Below are 19,100 nucleotides of genomic sequence, written 5' to 3' on the forward strand. Positions count from 1 at the left end.
TAAGATAGGATATGTTCTTCTGTTCGGAACGGTGCCTTATTTTAATCAACAGTTTCTCAGATTGCTGACGAAAGCCAGTAATTTTGTTCTCGGTTTTGGTGAATTACTGAATAAAATCGTGGAATGCACACAGATGGATTTAAATGAAAGATTTTGGGATGAAGATAAAAAAAAAGAGATAACAGCAAGATACCTTACTTCCTGGTTTCTTGGTTGTTCCAGAGCTACTGATCTTTTTTCCTTCTTTTATTGATGTGACAAAAGACACACCAAAGGGAAAGATTCTCCAGATTTAGTGGATGGGCCAAATGTGAATTGGCTGTTTCTGAAAGAATATAAAGCATAGTCAGCAGAGTTGAAACCGCTAGATATTGGCAGCTGTGGGCTTCATTATGTGCATAATGCTTTCAGAGGTGCAATCAAGGAAACACATTGGGACACTGCATTAATTTTGAGTGCCTTTTACAATTTGTTCAAGAGTGCCCCAACCAGTAGAACATCATATGCTCAGTATTCAGACTTGGGGCAAAAAAAAAAAAAAAAAAAAGTTGTACCAGATTGGCTGGATAATTCCTCAGTTGCTCAATGAACAATCAATATAACACCAAACACGAAGAAATTTCTCAAGGTGTTTAAGAAGGCTAAGAATAAACCAAAGAGTGAAAGTTTCAGGTTGGTGACTAACTTTATTACTGATCCATTGCTGTGTGCCAAAACTGCTTTTTTCAAGTTGTTAGCCTGCGATATTGAACCTTTTGATACACAGTCGCAGACAGATGCCCCGTTAACGCCGTTTCTCCACAAAGTTTTGGTATCTATAATAAAAACAGTATTAGGATGTTTTATGAAGCCAGAGATGTTAGAAAAAAGCACATCATTCAAGGTTGCTGCTGCCAAGGAAGTAAAAAATCTGTTAACTGTGAAAAACATAATTCTAGGTTTTGATACCCATAAAGAATTAAAGAAAACCAGTTCGGATGTGGGAACTGTCAATATTCTTAAGCTTTGACAAGCCTGTAAGACAGGTCTTCAAACCCTTGTCTTCAAACTGAATAACATGTCACCCTTAAACTATCTGCTGACACTTGTCATTACGTGTCTTGACCCAGGTTCAATTTTATCAGACACCAGTTTGGCAAAATAATGTATTTATAAGATTTTTTGTATTCTCACAGAAAGTAGTCACATAAGTGGAATTGCAGCATATAATGTAATGCATGAATGCAAGGATCTGACTTCTCTATCACATGTTATCAATTCTTTTAAAGAATACAGCCGTTCTGAAAAGATAGTTGATCATTTCTGGCAGGATATCCTTAGTGATAAATACCAAAATCTGGTGGTTGTTATGAAATTAGTTTGCAGTCTTTCCCATGGAAATGCTAACTCTGAAACTGGCTTTTCAGTTAATGGTGAAAGAGTTGGGAACAAACCATTCGAAAATTTTAGAAAGTGCTACAGATGAACTGTTTGCACTTGAAGAACAAATAAAGACTTTAAAAGATTAGATAACTGCATTGTGATATTGTATTTGTTTCATAAATAGTGAAATTATCTGAAAAATTCAAAATTTTCCTCCTCTACCAAATTACTAAATAGACGTTTTGTGTGTTTCGAGTAGGGACTTAAATGTTTCAAGAAATCCTTGGAACTAGCATAAATTAAACATTTAAATTATAATTACTGTGTAAGTACACATTATTTGTTATTGAAAATAGTAATTAAAGTGTACTATTTTTTTGCATAAAATTGTATTATGTTGTATAAGCCTGCTTAATTTTAAATAGATTTCTATTAATTTAATGTTTTTGCTTTCGTTGTGAGTGGCCTTTTGTCAGCATTTTTAACCACTTCATTGTAAACCACCTTCAATAGTATTGTTTTTCCGTAAACTATAGGTATACACAACACTTCAAACACTTTTTTATGCTAATCAAGTTCCATTCCTTTGTAGACGAGAACCATTACTTATTAAAGTCTGTAGTCACGATATATGAGAAAGAAATGAATATATTCACCTGGAAATTTGTAATACTTACCTGGAAATACATGGAATTCTCAGTGTTTTTTAAATTCAAGTTTGAGTGGCTACCCTGTTTGAGATCAAATGCACAGTCCTCACTTCATTATAAAAAAAAAAGGGGGGGGGGGGCAGGGATGTGTTCACATTAAACCAGTGGATGATAGAAAAGCAATTGACAGTCTGCATTTCAATAGAGGCACAACACAGTGACAAAGAAGCAAATTAACAACAATGTTTTCACTGTGTAATGCTGTAATGAGCACATCAACACTGCAAAGTAATATATTACAGAGGTTGGCAGCAGGTACAAGCAGTGCGTTATGTTCCAAATTTTGCCATTCTGTTCAGTGGGGAACCGGTAATGGAAGGGCGAGGGGTGGACGGAAGGTTAGGGATAAGAAAAAGAAATAAAGTTTAACTTTCAAAATGATAAATAGTAGCAATTGGTCATCATTTCCATTCCAGCTTTATTAGAGCAGATCCGGATTTCAGCTAGTAACTAGCCATTATCAGTGCAGTATTTCAGAGTTGTGATACATGCCCTAGTATCTCTACACCTGTTGTTCAGACTCTCATGACAATTCATTGAAGACTTTAAAGCTGTATTTCAGACTTATGAGTCCAAACACCAGGTGTAGATGTACTAGGGCATATGTTATAACTCTGAAATACTGCATTGATAATGGCTAGTTACTAGCTGAAATCTGGTTCTGCTCTAATAAAGCTAGTATGAAAACAACTGATTGCTGCTCTTAAGCAGTTTGGACATCATATCACAGTCATTGAGCACATTGCACTTTCCTTATGAAAGGTAAAGACATAAAGTAATAAACAAAGAATACATGCTTCTTTTATTAAACATCTATTAACTTAATAATGTAATCTTACTGAAAAGTGTTAAATTTGGAGGTGGACTACTACTTATGAAAAAGAAAGATAAATCTGTTTTAATCACTGTGCAGTTGGTTTTAAGTGTTTTTTACTAACATCTCTATGTTTGGGGTGAGATTACTGCTCATCAAATGTATTGTTCCAGTCAGATGAATGTCAGTACTCATAAGCTTTGTTAATTTCATTGATTAGAAAACACTTTCATGCAAATATGTGGTCCCGAACATACAGCAAACACCAGCTGCTATTGTTCTCTAGGGAAGGTCTTGTAAACCGTATCAAGGTTTTTATGGATTGTGAAACCTCTCCCCAAGCTCTCATGACTAAGCAAAAGTCATTGACCTCCAGTGGAATTTTACGAGGCACACTTTCACCGTTCACTGCAAAAGAAGTTGCAAAAATACTAAAATCCAGTTCAAATTGATTTAAGTCACTAAGTTTACTTCAAGTTTTCTCACAAAGCCTGCAACACAGGACCATGTTCATCAAGATGTTCACTCAGTCTCCTTTTCAGGATTTATTTCATTTATAATTAGTGCAACAATTAAAAAGTGTGCAATTCTGAAAGTTGTTTTATACACGATGGCAATTTCGTTTTAAAATCCAAAATGGTGTTAAAACAGTCAGTAATTAATTTATTTCTACCCTGCAAAGTTTTACTCAAGACGCTGATGTGCATTGTAAAGTCAGTTACAAATGCAAGACATAAAATCCGTGTGGATTCATTAACTCGTTTAACTGGCATTACTATCATGTCCATGAATAGCGCATGTTGAAAAACTGTTCTAAAACAACAGTAATTCGATTCAGCCAGCATACTTCACAAACATACAACTCTTCGCCATAATTACACTCTCGCTCTGCCAGAAAGGATTTAAACTACCAATGTCTCAAAACCTGTAATCTGAGTTTATTGGCAGTTTATACAATAATGTCCATGACACGACTTATTTTGGCACTTTTTGCCAGCAGATTAACGCAGTGCAAGATGCGGAGTGCGACTGGTGTTTCCTGCTGAATACCAATGTCTTTTACATTTTTTCTTATCAAAGCAACAATGCCATCATTTTGACCAATCATTGCAAGAGCTCTATCTGTTTTTCCCATCATTGGTCATATTTGTCAATAATTTTTCCTAAGCAAGAAAATATGTCTTCGGCCATAGTTGTGTCAAGCATTGGCACTAAATCAATGAGTTCCTCCATGACACCGAACTCAGTGTCAACATCTCTCACAAGTACAGCAATATGAGCAATGTCTGGTACATCCGTGCTTTCATCCAAAGACAAAAAGAAAAGAAAAAACCACCACTTTACATTGTACTTCTTCCATTCTGATATAATAACATTACAAATGAGGTACTGAGGGTCATTTTGTGTTTCAGTAAAAAAAAAAAAAAAAAAAAAAAAAAAAAAAAAAAAAAAAAAAAAAAAAAAAAAAAAAGTAAATTTCTTCCCACTGCAGGCTGAAGTGTAGGGATTCAACCAGTTTTCATTTTGAGGATCCTAACTTCTCTTCAGCTGTTTGCCTCTCACTAATTTTGGCCTACCACCAACACAAAAGAGACTTCAACACTGACATGAAGTAAACAGGCCCATCTTGCAGCATGTGCTCTGGTAACAAAGGAATGACACTATCAGTGAAGTGGAGGGGGAACTGCTGGCTGACAATGCCCACGGGCAAGCAGTGTGGACTCACACAGGCACCCATGCCTGTGTTAGTGCATTTGCCCACCTTTGACATACATTAAAAAGCTAGAAATTTAACACTTTTACAATCAGGGGTTCTCGACAATGTCCGTAGTGGTCTTATTGCCACTGCTCTGCACAGGTGCTGTGAGAATTAAGTTTGGATACTTCCCAACAGAGATGAGCACTTACTTTGTCAGAACCTAGCTTTCTCACATTAGCAGATTCTCTCATAATAGGCACCTCTCCTCTATGTTCAGAAATATTTTTAGGAATGATAGTATCTGCTTGATAAATTAAAAGCAATGTCAAATCAGAACATAACTAGTCACTTTCTCAAATTAAATTACTATTTCAGTAAGGTAAAGTGTAGTGCATTGCATCATCTAGAGTCTGTAGTTTCATACCTGCAGACTACAAAACTATTGAATTTTATTTTTCTTGAAAATGAGGAAGAAATGAGCCATAATTTCCATTGGAAAACCATGTTCTACACTTGTCTTGTCAATTGGAAGGCCGTCTTGTCAATTGGAAGGCCGTGCCGTTTTATACCTGCTTATCTCTTTCAGATCATTATACATGTTCAGCTGAATTTTAATAAAGACAGGCACAACAAAAATATTGTTAAACAAGTAAGCTTTTGACCAAAAGGTCTTCTCAATCAGACAGCATGCGAGGACTGTTCAAAAATGGTCTTCTTTGAAATACTCTTCTCCACAAGTGATACACACTTCCCAAACCTGTTTCCACTTCCGGAAGAAGTCTTGGTATGCCTCTTGGAATATTATTACAAGAGAGATAGGGCAACCAAGAGTACAGGATGACGACATCACCATCGGACCAAATGGAAACTTGATAAACAAGAAGCCAGAAGTCGAAAACATTTTGAATAATCATTTTTTAAATGTTGTAGAGAAAATAGGATCTAAATGTTCATTAGAAGAAGCAAGGCAGTTAATGGAAGAGGCCTTACCCACACCATTTGATACAATTGAAATTCCACCCACCTCTCCTTCTGAAATCTAGGAAGATAATAAACTCTCTCAAGAATAAAAGCTCACATGGAATTGAAGGCATTTCCAGCAGGATAATAAAAGCTTGTTCCCAAGAAATAAATGGGATTCTTAGCCACATATGTAATAGATCTCTGAAGCAGGGTATTTTCCCAGATAGACTGAAGTATGCCATTATTAAACCACTGCATAAAAAAGGGGATATGTCTGATGTCAACAACTACCGCCCAATCTCTCTTCTGACTGTCTTATCCAAAATTCTTGAAAAACTAATGTTTTGTAAAGTAGCTTCACACCTTTGTAAAAATAAAGTTTTAACAAAATGTCAGTTTGGTTTCCAGAAGGGTTTTTCAACGGAAAATGCTATATATACTTTCACTAATGAAATATTAACAGGGTGTATACGACCCGGAACAGCCGGGAGATCCGGGAAAAACCCGGGAATTTTTTCATCCGGGAGAAAACTGAGAAAAACCCGGGAATTGTTTAGAATTTCTGGAATTTTTCATTGTTCTAGTTTTCAGTTAAATTTTTGTGATTTTGACTGGTAAGAACCAATACTCTAACAAAGGATATTACTGTATCCCGCTACTGCAGATTAATACTGCAGCAACAAAATATGAACGAGAGGGAGGAAAAAAAAATCTTAAGTTGCAAAGGAAATGCGCCATATACAACAACAAAACAGTGCTCCCCCCCCTGCGGGTCCGGGGGTTAGAATAGGCCCGAGGTCTTCCTGCCTGTCGTAAGAGGCGACTAAAAGGAGTCGATCCCCCTCAAGAGGGTAGTTAGCGCCTGCGTCCAGAGACGGATGGTCCCACGACCTATATTTGTGGTCTTTTTGCTTTTTCACTTCTCGTTTCTTCCTTCTTTGGTTGGTTCCTTTCTTTGTTCTTCTCCATCTCACTGTCTTCCTTACTCTTTCCCTTGCCTTCTTCTCCTTGCATTCTTCTCCTTGCCTTCTTCTCCTTGCCTTCTTCTCCTTGCCTTCTTCTCCTTGCCTTCTTCTCCTTGCCTTCTTCTCCTTGCCTTCTTCTCCTTGCCTTCTTCTCCTTGCCTTCTTCTCCTTGCCTTCTTCTCCTTGCCTTCTTCTCCTTGCCTTCTTCTCCTTGCCTTCTTCTCCTTGCCTTCTCTGGTCTCTGCCTCGGCGTTTGAGACAGTCTGTCCTCTCTCTCCCTCTCTCTTTTTTTCTTCTTCTTCTTCTTCCCTCCTCCCTGTGCGCGCCTGAAGGCCGACCCACGCGTTCGCACGCGTAGCCGGTGATGGGGTAACGCGTAATTCCCTGCCCTGGGTAGACAAGTAAGGCACGCACGTACCCCCTGGTAAAGGCCAGGCCCAGGGAGGGGTGATTGCCTGAGCTGATACCTTCTGACCATGCCGATTGGTCCCTCCGTCTGTTTCTCGGGAGGTGTGACCTGAGGTGTAAACATTCACCTAAGGCGGGAGTGCCCTCTGAGAGGGTCCCCTTAAGGAAGGAACGCGCCATCGGAGACGCTGGCAATCATGGGGGATTCCTCCGCAATGGATTTCTCTTCTTCTCTCTCAACTTCTGCCCACAAACGGAAACATGACCTGCCCCCAGTGACTAAAGTACTACCGCCTACCCCACAGTTCCTCGTCATTTCTCGATCTGAGGATGGAAAGGATTTTTCCTCTGTCAACCCTTTCGTTATCCAGAAGGGCGTAGATGCCATAGCCGGATCTGTCAAATCTTGTACCAGGTTGCGTAATGGTACCTTGTTACTAGAAACTGAGAGCGCCTTTCAGGCACAAAAACTGCTTCGGGCCACACTCCTGTACACGTTCCCTGTCCGGGTCGAGGCTCACCAAACTTTGAATTCGTCTCGTGGTGTGGTCTATACTAGGTCCCTCGACGGATTGACTGACGAGGAGATTCAATCTTTCCTCGCTGAGCAGGGCATGACAGCTGTCCATAGGGTCATGAAAAAGGTCAACAATGACCTTGTACCGACCCGGACACTTTTCTTGACCTTTGATAGTGTTAAGCTGCCATCATGCATCAAGGCGGGCTACGAGGTTATTTCTGTTCGCCCCTATGTCCCGACACCTACGCGCTGCTACCAATGTCAGCATTTCAATCACACTCGACAGTCTTGTTCCAATGCGGCTAAATGTGTCACTTGTGGCAGGGATGCCCATGAGGGTGACTGTCCACCTCCATCTCCTTGTTGTGTGAACTGTCAGGGTGACCATGCCGCATCCTCCCGTGACTGTCCCGTCTATAAGGAAGAACGCTGTATCCAAGAAATTCGGGTCAAAGAGAAAGTGTCCACCTCAGCTGCTCGCAAGCTGTTGGCTAGTAGGAAGCCCACGCTGCTCCCAGCGGGGAAATACAGTACTGTCCTCGCCTCTCCTCGGACTACCGGGGAGGTGGCAACCCAGACATGCGATCTGACCTTCAGCACCACGGTCGTCCGTTCGGCCAGTGCTAAGATCGTGCGGTCGACGTCTCCTCTTCCTCCATTACCCCACAGACACCAGCCCCTTCATCAGCTTCTGCTAAGACGAAGACCCAGAAGTCAGATGTACGGGCCTTCAAGAAGAAACCGTCCCGTGCAGACTTCCTACGTACCTCGACCTCCCAGCCATCGACCGGTACTTCCACGAAACGACCTTCCAAGAAGGCTCATAGGAAGCACAGTTCTCCTTCTCCGCCACGGCGCATTTCTTCTCCTGCGCCACCCAGCGGTTGCCATCCCAGGCCGTCATCCGTTTCGCCTGGCCGCACCGCTGGTAGCCAAACATCTGGCCGTTCACCGGCGGAGGAAGCTGCTCCTCCCGGCCACCTTACCAAGATGGCCGATGAACCTATAGAACCAATGGACGATGACTGTCCGCCTACTGATAGCAGCGGCAGTGCTCGCTCGAAGCCAGGCCCTCAGCGGCCTTCGAGGTGACCCCTTCTTTCATCTTCCTTTTCTTCTTACGTTGGCACTTATTCACTGGAATATTCGCAGCATTCGCTCCAACCAAGAGGGCTTGAAGTTGCTGCTCTGCTTGCACCGTCCGCTCGTCGTAGCCCTCCAGGAAACGAAGCTACGCCCATGCGATCAAATTGACTTGGCACACTACACCTCTGTGCGTTTTGACCTACCCCCTGTGGTAGGTATCCCGGCTCATGGAGGGGTTATGTTGCTGGTCCGGGATGATATTTACTACGATCCCATCACATTGCACACCGGCCTGCAGGCAGTTGCCATCCGCATTACTCGCCCCACTTTTACATTTTCCATTTGTACCGTTTACACTCCATCGTCGTCTGCCGTTACCAGGGCAGACATGATGCAACTTATTGCTCAGCTACCTGCACCATTTTTGTTAACTGGAGACTTCAATGCCCACCATCCCCTTTGGGGCTCTCCAGCATCCTGCCTGAGGGGCTCCCTGTTAGCAGACCTTTTCAACCAGCTCAATCTTGTCTGCCTCAATACTGGCGCCCCTACTTTTCTTTCGGACACATCTCACACCTATTCCCATTTAGACCTCTCTATATGTACTCCCCAACTTGCACGCCGGTTTGAGTGGTATGCACTTTCTGATACATATTCGAGCGACCACTTCCCGTGTGTTATCCATCTCCTGCAGCATACCCCCTCTTCGTGCTCATCTAGTTGGACCATCTCCAAAGCAGACTGGGGGCTCTTCTCTTCCAGGGCGACCTTTCAGGATCAAACCTTCACAAGCTGCGATCGTCAGGTCGCACACCTCACGGAAGTCATTCTCACTGCTGCTGAATATTCCATCCCTCACCCTACTTCTTCTCCACGTCGCGTACCGGTCCCCTGGTGGACCGCAGCATGTAGAGACGCTTTAAGTGCTCGTCGACGTGCTTTACGCACCATTAAACACCACCCTACAGTGGCGAATTGTATCAATTATAAACGATTACGTGCACAGTGTCGTCGTATTATTAAAGAAAGCAAGAAAGCCAGCTGGGCTGCTTTCACAAGCACCTTCAACAGTTTTACTCCTTCTTCTGTTGTCTGGAGTAGCCTGCGCCGGCTATCTGGCACTAAGGTCCACTCACCAGTTTCTGGCTTGACGGTCGCAAATGACGTCCTTGTGGCCCCTGAGGCTGTCTCCAATGCCTTCGGCCGCTTTTTCGCAGAGGTTTCGAGCTCCACTCATTACCACCCTGCCTTCCTCCCCCGCAAACAGGCAGAGGAGACTAGGCCACCTAACTTCCGCTCCTCGAATCGTGAAAGTTATAATGCCCCATTCACCATGCGGGAACTCGAAAACGCACTTGGCCGATCACGGTTCTTCGCTCCAGGGCCTGATTCTGTTCATATTCAGATGCTGAAGAACCTTTCTCCTGCGGGTAAAGGTTTTCTTCTTCATACTTACAATCGCATCTGGATTGAGGGACATGTTCCCGCATGCTGGCGCGAGTCTATTGTTGTCCCGATCCCTAAGCCGGGGAAGGACAAGCACTTGCCTTCCAGTTATCGACCCATCTCGCTTACCAGCTGTGTCTGTAAAGTGATGGAGCGAATGGTTAACTCCCGTTTGGTTTGGCTTCTCGAGTCTCGACGCCTACTTACCACTGTACAATGTGGATTTCGTAGGCGTCGCTCTGCTGTTGACCATCTGGTTACCTTGTCGACCTTCATTATGAATAACTTCTTGCGGAAGCGCCCGACCGCGGCTGTGTTCTTTGATTTGGAGAAGGCTTATGACACCTGTTGGAGGGCGGGCATTCTCCACACCATGCATACATGGGGCCTTCACGGTCGCCTCCCTCTTTTTATTCGTTCCTTTTTAATGGATTGACAGTTCAGGGTACGTGTGGGTTCTGTCCTGTCAGACACCTTTCGCCAGGAGAATGGGGTGCCACAGGGCTCAGTTTTGAGCGTCGCTCTCTTCGCCATAGCGATCAATCCAATAATGGATTGCCTCCCAGCTGATGTATCAGGCTCCCTTTTTGTGGACGATTTTACCATCTATTGCAGCGCGCAGCGTACGTGTTTCCTGGAGCGCTGTCTTCAGCGTTCTCTTGACCGTCTTTACTCCTGGAGTGTCGCCAATGGCTTCCGTTTTTCTGCCGAGAAGACGGTCTGTATTAACTTCTGGCGCTACAAAGAGTTTCTCCCACCGTCCTTACGACTCGGTCCCATTGCTCTCCCATTCGTGGAGACAACAAAATTTTTAGGTCTTACATTTGACAGGAAACTTAGCTGGTCTCCACATGTGTCATATTTGGCTGCCCGTTGTACCCGTTCTCTAAATGTCCTCCGTGTTCTCAGTGGTATGTCGTGGGGAGCGGATCGAACTGTCCTACTTCGCCTATATCGGTCGATCGTCTGCTCCAAGCTGGATTATGGGAGCTTCGTATACTCCTCTGCACGGCCATCCATCTTACGCCGCCTCAACTCCATGCAACATCGGGGTTTACGACTTGCGATCGGAGCGTTTTATACTAGTCCCGTCGAAAGTCTTCGTGCTGACGCTGGTGAATTGCCACTCACCTACCGGCGCGATATACTGCTTTGTCGGTATGCCTGTCGGCTACTGGCAGTGCCCAACCACCCGTCTTATCGTTCCTTTTTTGATGACTCTCTCGACCGTCAATACGGGTTGTATGTCTCTGCCCTGATACCCCCTGGAGTTCGCTTTCGTCGCCTCCTTCAACACCTTAATTTTTCACTCCCTGCAACCTTTCGAGTGGGCGAGAGCCACACGCCACCTTGGCTCCAGGCTCAGGTTCGCGTCCACCTTGACCTCAGCTCGCTCCCAAAGGAGGTTACCCCCAGTTCAGTCTACCACTCCCGTTTTGTCGAACTTCGTTCAAAGTTCATTAATATGACCTTCATTTATACAGATGGCTCTAAGACCAATGACGGGGTCGGGTGTTCTTTTATTGTCAGGGCACAAAGTTTCAAGTACCGGCTCCATGGCCATTGTTCGGTCTTCACAGCTGAGCTCTTTGCCCTCTACCAGGCTGTTCTTTACATCTGCCGCCACCGACATTCTGCTTATGTCATCTGCTCCGATTCTCTGAGCGCCATCCAGAGCCTCAGTGATCCGCACCCGGTTCACCCTTTCGTGCACCGGATCCAACGCTCTCTTCAGCAGCTGGTGGACGTCGGTTCTCCGGTTAGCTTTATGTGGGTTCCTGGCCATGTCGGTATCCCTGGGAACGAAGCTGCAGATGCCGCGGCCAAGGCTGCGGTCCTCCAGCCTCGGACAGCTTCTTGTTGTGTCCCTTCGTCAGATTGTAGCAGGGTCATTTGTCGGCGCATTTTATCGCTGTGGCATGCCGATTGGGCTGCACTTAGAGACAACAAGCTTCGGGCCTTGAAACCTCTTCCCGCGGCTTGGACGTCCTCCTCCCGCCCTTCTTCATTTTATCAACTTAACAACCCTCTCGAAGGACATTTGATTATGCTGTTTTTTTAATCCTTTGCCTGTCAGTCTGTCTTTTATCGTGTTTTCCATTTCGTTGCTGTTTTAAACTTGTGACTCGCGGTGCATTCCTAACGTAGTCTGGGCACTAATGACCGTTGAAGTTGTGCGCCCTAAAACCACAAAAAAAAAGAACAGTGCTCATACAAGCGTCTACCAACAGCAAAGTGTGTCAAACGCTTTAGAAAGGCTGCAATGCTTCATAACAACAAATTGCCTCTGATGAGCGTGATGTGACAACTGTTTAAATTAGATTCATTTGAGCGGTTGCGGGCGGGCTCTTGCACATGCGCAGTTGAGTCTCGTATGAGTAATACCATCTCCCGCTTCTGGTTACAGAAGTGTGGCTGGACGCCACTACTTAATATTGCCCCAGTTGGGGAATAATAGTAAATCTGAGGGTGATGCACAGAACAGTCTGAGTTGTGGTGGGGAAGTGGGTCGTCTCCACATGACCTGTGTTTATGTTCAGTGATTTTGTTGTTTCCTCTTTGTTTGTTGCTCTCACATTAAACGATAACAAAACGGATTTTTGTGGCCTGGAGCTATCAACCTTAACTTCTCTTCCAGCTTATTAATCTACGATACCAATATTGTATGTGAATGCTATATATATATATATATATATATATATGAATTTAAACCATTAACTTTTCTTATTTGTGTGTTCGCACTGCTTAAGAGTGATCTTGCTATTGGCTGACTGTATCACGTGTCCTATACTGTCATCAGCTGGCGAGATCACGTGACATGAGCTATGACTGGTCTCCAAAAGCGAATCATAATCTCGATTTCAATGCTTCGGAAAGTGACATGCGTTGTTTGGTGGAATTCAAATTTATACCTTCGTAATACGAAAATATGTATCATACATGTTGCTGCGCATCAAAGGTCTTTAAAAGCGTGCCCCAATAGTACCATTGATTAACAGTTTGTCCATTTTGCATGAATTGATGATGTACTAATCTTTCAAAGTCAAAGAAAAGTATCAGCATGGTTTTGACATTTGACATGACCTGGTGATCTTGTTTTGGTCTTGGAGAACCTTTACCAGTGCGCACGCGCACTTGCGCTCGCGCAGTCGCACTCTCGCACTCCCACTCTCGCACTCGCACTCTCGCACTCGCACTCTCGCACTCGTACACTCGCACTCGCGCACACGCACTCGCGCACACGCACTCGCACACACGCAATCTCACACACACACACACACACACACACACACACACACACACACACACGTGCGTGCACGCGCAAACACAAAAATCACTGTTTCTGGCTGCTGAGTGGTCATGTGTGTGAGGTTTGAGTGTGTGTGTGTGTGTGTGTGTGTGTGTGTGTGTGTGTGTGTGTGTGTGTGTGTGTGTGTGTGTGTGTGTGTAAGCTTATTTGTTTCGCATTCTTTTTGTTGCTATATGGTGAGCAGAAATCTACCCTTTTCGTAATATTGCCATTATCCCGTCCTGAATTTTCCATTGTTGAATTTTAATAAAGTCTGACAGATTTAAATATGTTATTCAGGCTCATTTTACTGAATAGTTAAACTTATTTTTTCTAGTGTATTTGTAATTTTCCTTAGAGACCAAAATTGATGAGTTTATAGTTAAACATTTATTATCTCTTACTAAGTTTCGTCTTAATGTTTTTTTGTGCTGTTTCTGCTTTCCATTTCTGTCTTCTACTTTTGTGAATAGTTTTATGCATACAAACAAAGCATTCTCTTTGGGAACTTAATTTGGACTTGATTGTTTTCAAAATGGAGAGTGATAGTGAATTTTAATGTTTCCAAATGAGAGTGCAAAAGGATTGCTGTTGCACTTGGCACTTACATTTGAGTGCATAATTTGGAGGGGGGGGAGTCACTACCAGTTCAGTTCATGGCAGGGAACTGAATAAGTAATCTATTAGTTATTGTCACCTACATTTGAAATATGAGCTTTATAAAAGGTAAAATTTACTAGAAGTCTGATTGATCTAAAATCATGTTCTCCTCAGAATAATAATATTATATCACTCCTATAAGATGGATACCCTTAAAATAACTTCACTGTATTTTGTTTCAAATTTTTTGACACAGTTTCTGTTAGCTTGCACTACAGTAGTTGTCTTAAAGACAATGTTGTACTCATCAATACAAGAGAAGTTACTACAGAAAGGCTGCTGGCAGCTACCATGATGGGGAATTAAAAATAAAAATTAGTCACATGACAGAACCAAACTCTGATACAAGGAATTTCGACCAGCCACCTTGACTGTAAGCTATTTGCACAGTGATGTCAACATCTCCTTTGGACCACATCTAGTTCTTCCAGTCAAATCACTACATATTTTGTGATCATTGTTGACATCCTATACTTCCATGTACAATGATTAATTCTTATTAATTTCCAATGTTGTGTGTAGTACATCTCGCTAATATAATGATATGTTGCCACTGTACTCCGATATTGCCATTAATGTGGCAAAACTTTCAACACAATTTGTGATGTGGCTTTACACACCATGAATGTGCAATGTGGGACTTAGCCATTTTATGTGTGAACAGTTTTCTTTTGTCAACTGTACATGAATGTGTAGCAGACCAAGACAGCAGCACAAATTACACAAAACTAATTTTTTGTGAAATCACTTGTGTTAAAGTGCAGGCTTCTGTTTGTTCTGGTTGTAAGTTTTGTACAAGTAGACAGTAATTCCTGCTCGGGCGTTCTATGTCTTGACTGCAAGAGTAGCACTGAGAAATATGTGGGAGGGCCAGGAAACTGGACAGTCCTAACATCTCATATGTAATACAATAAGAAGAGTTTTGATCTTTCGAACAACATTGCCCACAGATGAAGATGACGATCCTACAAAGCAATTCATGAGGAAGAAAATGACTCAGCACAATGAGTCAATCAGGCTTGCCACTGTAATGCAACAGTCTGAGACTTATATATTGTAGTACATGGTAAATCTGTATTTATGGTCATACCTTTCTTTTACATACACCAATTATTGTTAAATGATAATTAATGCAATAAATAGAAATTACTTTAGTAGAAATTTGCAAAAAAAGATGACAATTGCATGTAAAATAAATATGTACTAATTTATAGGTGATAGAATGGAATAATTTGTATAAAATTGTAATAATTGTCAAATGGAACTATCACAAATGTAGGCATAGGAAAGGAAATGACTAGAAGTGGTACAAGGAACTATCTGCCACACATGATGTGGTGGCTTGTGGAGTTTGTATGCAGATATGGATGTAGTGGTGAAAGATCATTTTAACTCTCTTCAAAGTTAACGTATTATAGTATTAACTATTAAATATACTCATGATTTAATATTTGGAACTGAAAAGTGTATTTGATAAAGCTAATTATAAGAATTACTGTTTCTGCTGTGCACGATATTATGCTTAAATCATTCTATACATGTCATTTGTCATTATAAACTAATTAAAATATTGTTCCTAATAATGCCTAAGACTGTTGACGTTGTTTTAATGGTATATATGTGAGGTGACTGTGGCCACAGGGGAGTAGTACTGGCAGTTGTATTGCAACAGTGGGAGTTGTATTTCAGTAGAAACAGTTCTGCTTGAATTGTGCTTCACGTAACACTTGATAAAGAACATGTGTTACTTTATCGTAAGCACCATTTCATGCTAACTGGTCACTAAACATATCTGTTCCTCTCATTCAGTCAAACATAATGACACAGCAAAGTACTCGTCATAGAGCACACATCGGATAAGTGTGCACAGACATGTGAGGCAACTGATTGTTACATCAAAATCACTGTTGCTGTTATTTTTTGTGATGGGCAGCTCTCCTGTTCATTAACGAGGGTCAGTTCCATGTCATTTTTATAAATATTTTCCGGACCTGTTTTATTTTGCCCATCTTGTGTAAATAAGAACATGTGAACGAAAGTGTTCAAAGTCTGATTGGAGTCCAGGCAGCAAGCACACATAACAGCCCAACCCGCAGCACCTGAAGATGGTGACTGGATTGATTGTCCAAAGTATTCTGCATAAAATGAAAACAATAACTCAGCTGAACACCTGGAAGTACTCCATTGATTAATTGCACTGAGAAAACCTTAGATATCCCTTTCGTTCTTAGTGAATTTTTAATTCTCCTTCAGTGTTGACATAGTATTTGTTAACACTGCTGTCTTGCAGTTGATTTTCTGTGTACTTTTCACTACAGTTTTCCAGTAATAATTTGCTAATGCATTATTATGTTCATGTAATGTAGTGTAATACAACACAACATAATAACACAGTTGTTGTTTGGTTGAATCTGTACACTTTGTGTCATGGTATATGATGGAAAACATGGATGCTATTAAGTCCAGTTTTATTCATTTGCAGAAGATTGTGAAGTGAGCACTGAAGGTGGCTCAGATAGCAGTACAGCTGTGAAACGAAGGTGGTCTTCAGAAAGCTCAGATTCAAGTTCTCGTCCTGGACAGAGTCCAACAACAGCAGCGGCAGCAAGCACAACTACTGCATATTCATCTGTGGCATCCACAACAGCACCATCAGCTAAGCAGCCTAGAAAATCTGTTCCAGGTTTGTATTAGAATTTTCCTTTTCCAGTGTCATTATACCCAGTGGTACATCAAAAGTACTCAGTATTTATTCTGCAGCATATATGGTATGATTTTCTGTGCACAGTTTTATGTACATTTTCTCTGGAAGCTCAGAACTGCCCCTGGATCACCAAAGTGTGCTACCTAAATTAAAATATGTAAAATACAGGAACTTTTTAAGGTCTCAGGTTGCCTCTCGTATTTCGAAGTCCAGGGTGTGTGTGTGTGTGTGTGTGTGTGTGTCTATATATATATATATATATATATATATATATATATATATATATATATATATATATATCCAACAAATGTGATAGGGCCAGTCAGTAATTCTTCTTGAGAAGTCCAGGGTATATATATATATATATATATAATAGAGGGAAACATTCCACGTAGGAAATATATATCTAAAAACAAAGATGATGTGACTTACCAAATGAAAGTGCTGGCAGGTCGACAGACACACAAACAAACACAAACATACACACAAAATTCAAGCTTTCGCAACAAACTGTTGCCTCATCAGGAAAGAGGGAAGGAGAGGGAAAGACGAAAGGATGTGGGTTTTAAGGGAGAGGGTAAGGAGTCATTCCAATCCCGGGAGCGGAAAGACTTACCTTAGGGGGAAAAAAGGACGGGTATACACTCGCACACACACACATATCCATCCACACATATACAGACACAAGCAGACATATTTACAGACAAAGAGTTTGGGCAGAGATGTCAGTCGAGGCAGAAGTGCAGAGGCAAAGATGTTGTTGAATGACAGGTGAGGTATGAGTGACGGCAACTTAAAATTAGCGGAGATTGAGGCCTGGTGGATAACGGGAAGAGAGGATATATTGAAGAGCAAGTTCCCATCTCCGGAGTTCGGATAGGTTGGTGTTAGTGGGAAGTATCCAGATAACCCGGACGGTGTAACACTGTGCCAAGATGTGCTGGCCGTGCACCAAGGCATGTTTAGCCACAGGGTGATCCTCATTACCAACAAACACTGTCTGCCTGTGTCCATTCATGCGAATGGACAGTTTGTTGCTGGTCATTCCCACATAGAATGCGTCACAGTGTAGGCAGGTCAGTTGGTAGATCACGTGGGTGCTTTCACACGTGGCTCTGCCTTTGATCGTGTACACCTTCCGGGTTACAGGACTGGAGTAGGTGGTGGTGGGAGGGTGCATGGGACAGGTTTTACACCGGGGGCGGTTACAAGGGTAGGAGCCAGAGGGTAGGGGAGGTGGTTTGGGGATTTCATAGGGATGAACTAAGAGGTTACGAAGGTTAGGTGGACGGCGGAAAGACACTCTTGGTGGAGTGGGGAGGATTTCATGAAGGATGGATCTCATTTCTGGGCAGGATTTTAGGAAGTCGTATCCCTGCTGGAGAGCCACATTCAGAATCTGATCCAGTCCCGGAAAGTATCCTGTCACAAGTGGGGCACTTTTGTGGTTCTTCTGTGGGAGGTTCTGGGTTTGAGAGGATGAGGAAGTTGCTCTGGTTATTTGCTTCTGTACCAGGTCGGGAGGGTAGTTGCGGGATGCGAAAGCTGTTGTCAGGTTGTTGGTGTAATGCTTCAGGGATTCCGGACTGGAGCAGATTCGTTTGCCACGAAGACCTAGGCTGTAGGGAAGGGACCGTTTGATGTGGAATGGGTGGCAGCTGTCATAATGGAGGTACTGTTGCTTGTTGGTGGGTTTGATGTGGACGGACGTGTGAAGTTGGCCATTGGACAGGTGGAGGTCAACATCAAGGAAAGTGGCATGGGATTTGGAGTAGGACCAGGTGAATCTGATGGAGCCAAAGGAGTTGAGGTTGGAGAGGAAATTCTGGAGTTCTTCTTCACTGTGAGTCCAGATCATGAAGATGTCATCAATAAATCTGTACCAAACTTTGGGTTGGCAGGCCTGGGTAACCAAGAAGGCTTCCTCTAAGCGACCCATGAATAGGTTGGCGTACGAAGGGGCCATCCTAGTACCCATGGCTGTTCCCTTTAATTGCTGGTATGTCTGGCCTTCAAAAGTGAAGAAGTTGTGGGTCAGGATGAAGCTGGCTAAGGTAATGAGGAAAGAGGTTTTAGGTAGGGTGGCAGGTGATCGGCGTGAAAGGAAGTGCTCCATCGCAGCGAGGCCCTGGACGTGCGGGATATTTGTGTATAAGGAAGTGGCATCAATGGTTACAAGGATGGTTTCTGGGGGTAACGGATTGGGTAAGGATTCCAGGCGTTCGAGAAAGTGGTTGGTGTCTTTGATGAAGGATGGGAGACTGCACGTAATGGGTTGAAGGTGTTGATCTACGTAGGCAGAGATACGTTCTGTGGGGGCTTGGTAACCAGCTACAATGGGACGGCCAGGATGATTGGGTTTGTGAATTTTAGGAAGAAGGTAGAAGGTAGGGGTGCGGGGTGTCGGTGGGGTCAGGAGGTTGATGGAGTCAGGTGAAAGGTTTTGTAGGGGGCCTAAGGTTCTGAGGATTCCC

The 19,100-nt window shown here is 42.9% G+C and overlaps 1 protein-coding gene across 2 annotated transcripts in view; it reads left to right on the top strand.

Annotated features, from left to right (window-relative positions):
* The window catches only part of LOC126470245 (polycomb protein Scm), a 216,823-nt gene that overhangs the window by 135,775 nt on the left and 61,948 nt on the right, over positions 1-19,100 (top strand). For both annotated transcript variants that reach the window (XM_050097954.1, XM_050097955.1), the window contains exon 12: positions 16,405-16,605. In XM_050097954.1, coding sequence (XP_049953911.1) covers positions 16,405-16,605 — 201 coding nt within the window. The remainder of the gene's footprint in view (positions 1-16,404; positions 16,606-19,100) is intronic.

The sequence above is a fragment of the Schistocerca serialis genome, chromosome 3 (genome assembly GCF_023864345.2).
Source record: "Schistocerca serialis cubense isolate TAMUIC-IGC-003099 chromosome 3, iqSchSeri2.2, whole genome shotgun sequence".
In the NCBI taxonomy this organism is placed as follows: domain Eukaryota; kingdom Metazoa; phylum Arthropoda; class Insecta; order Orthoptera; family Acrididae; genus Schistocerca; species Schistocerca serialis.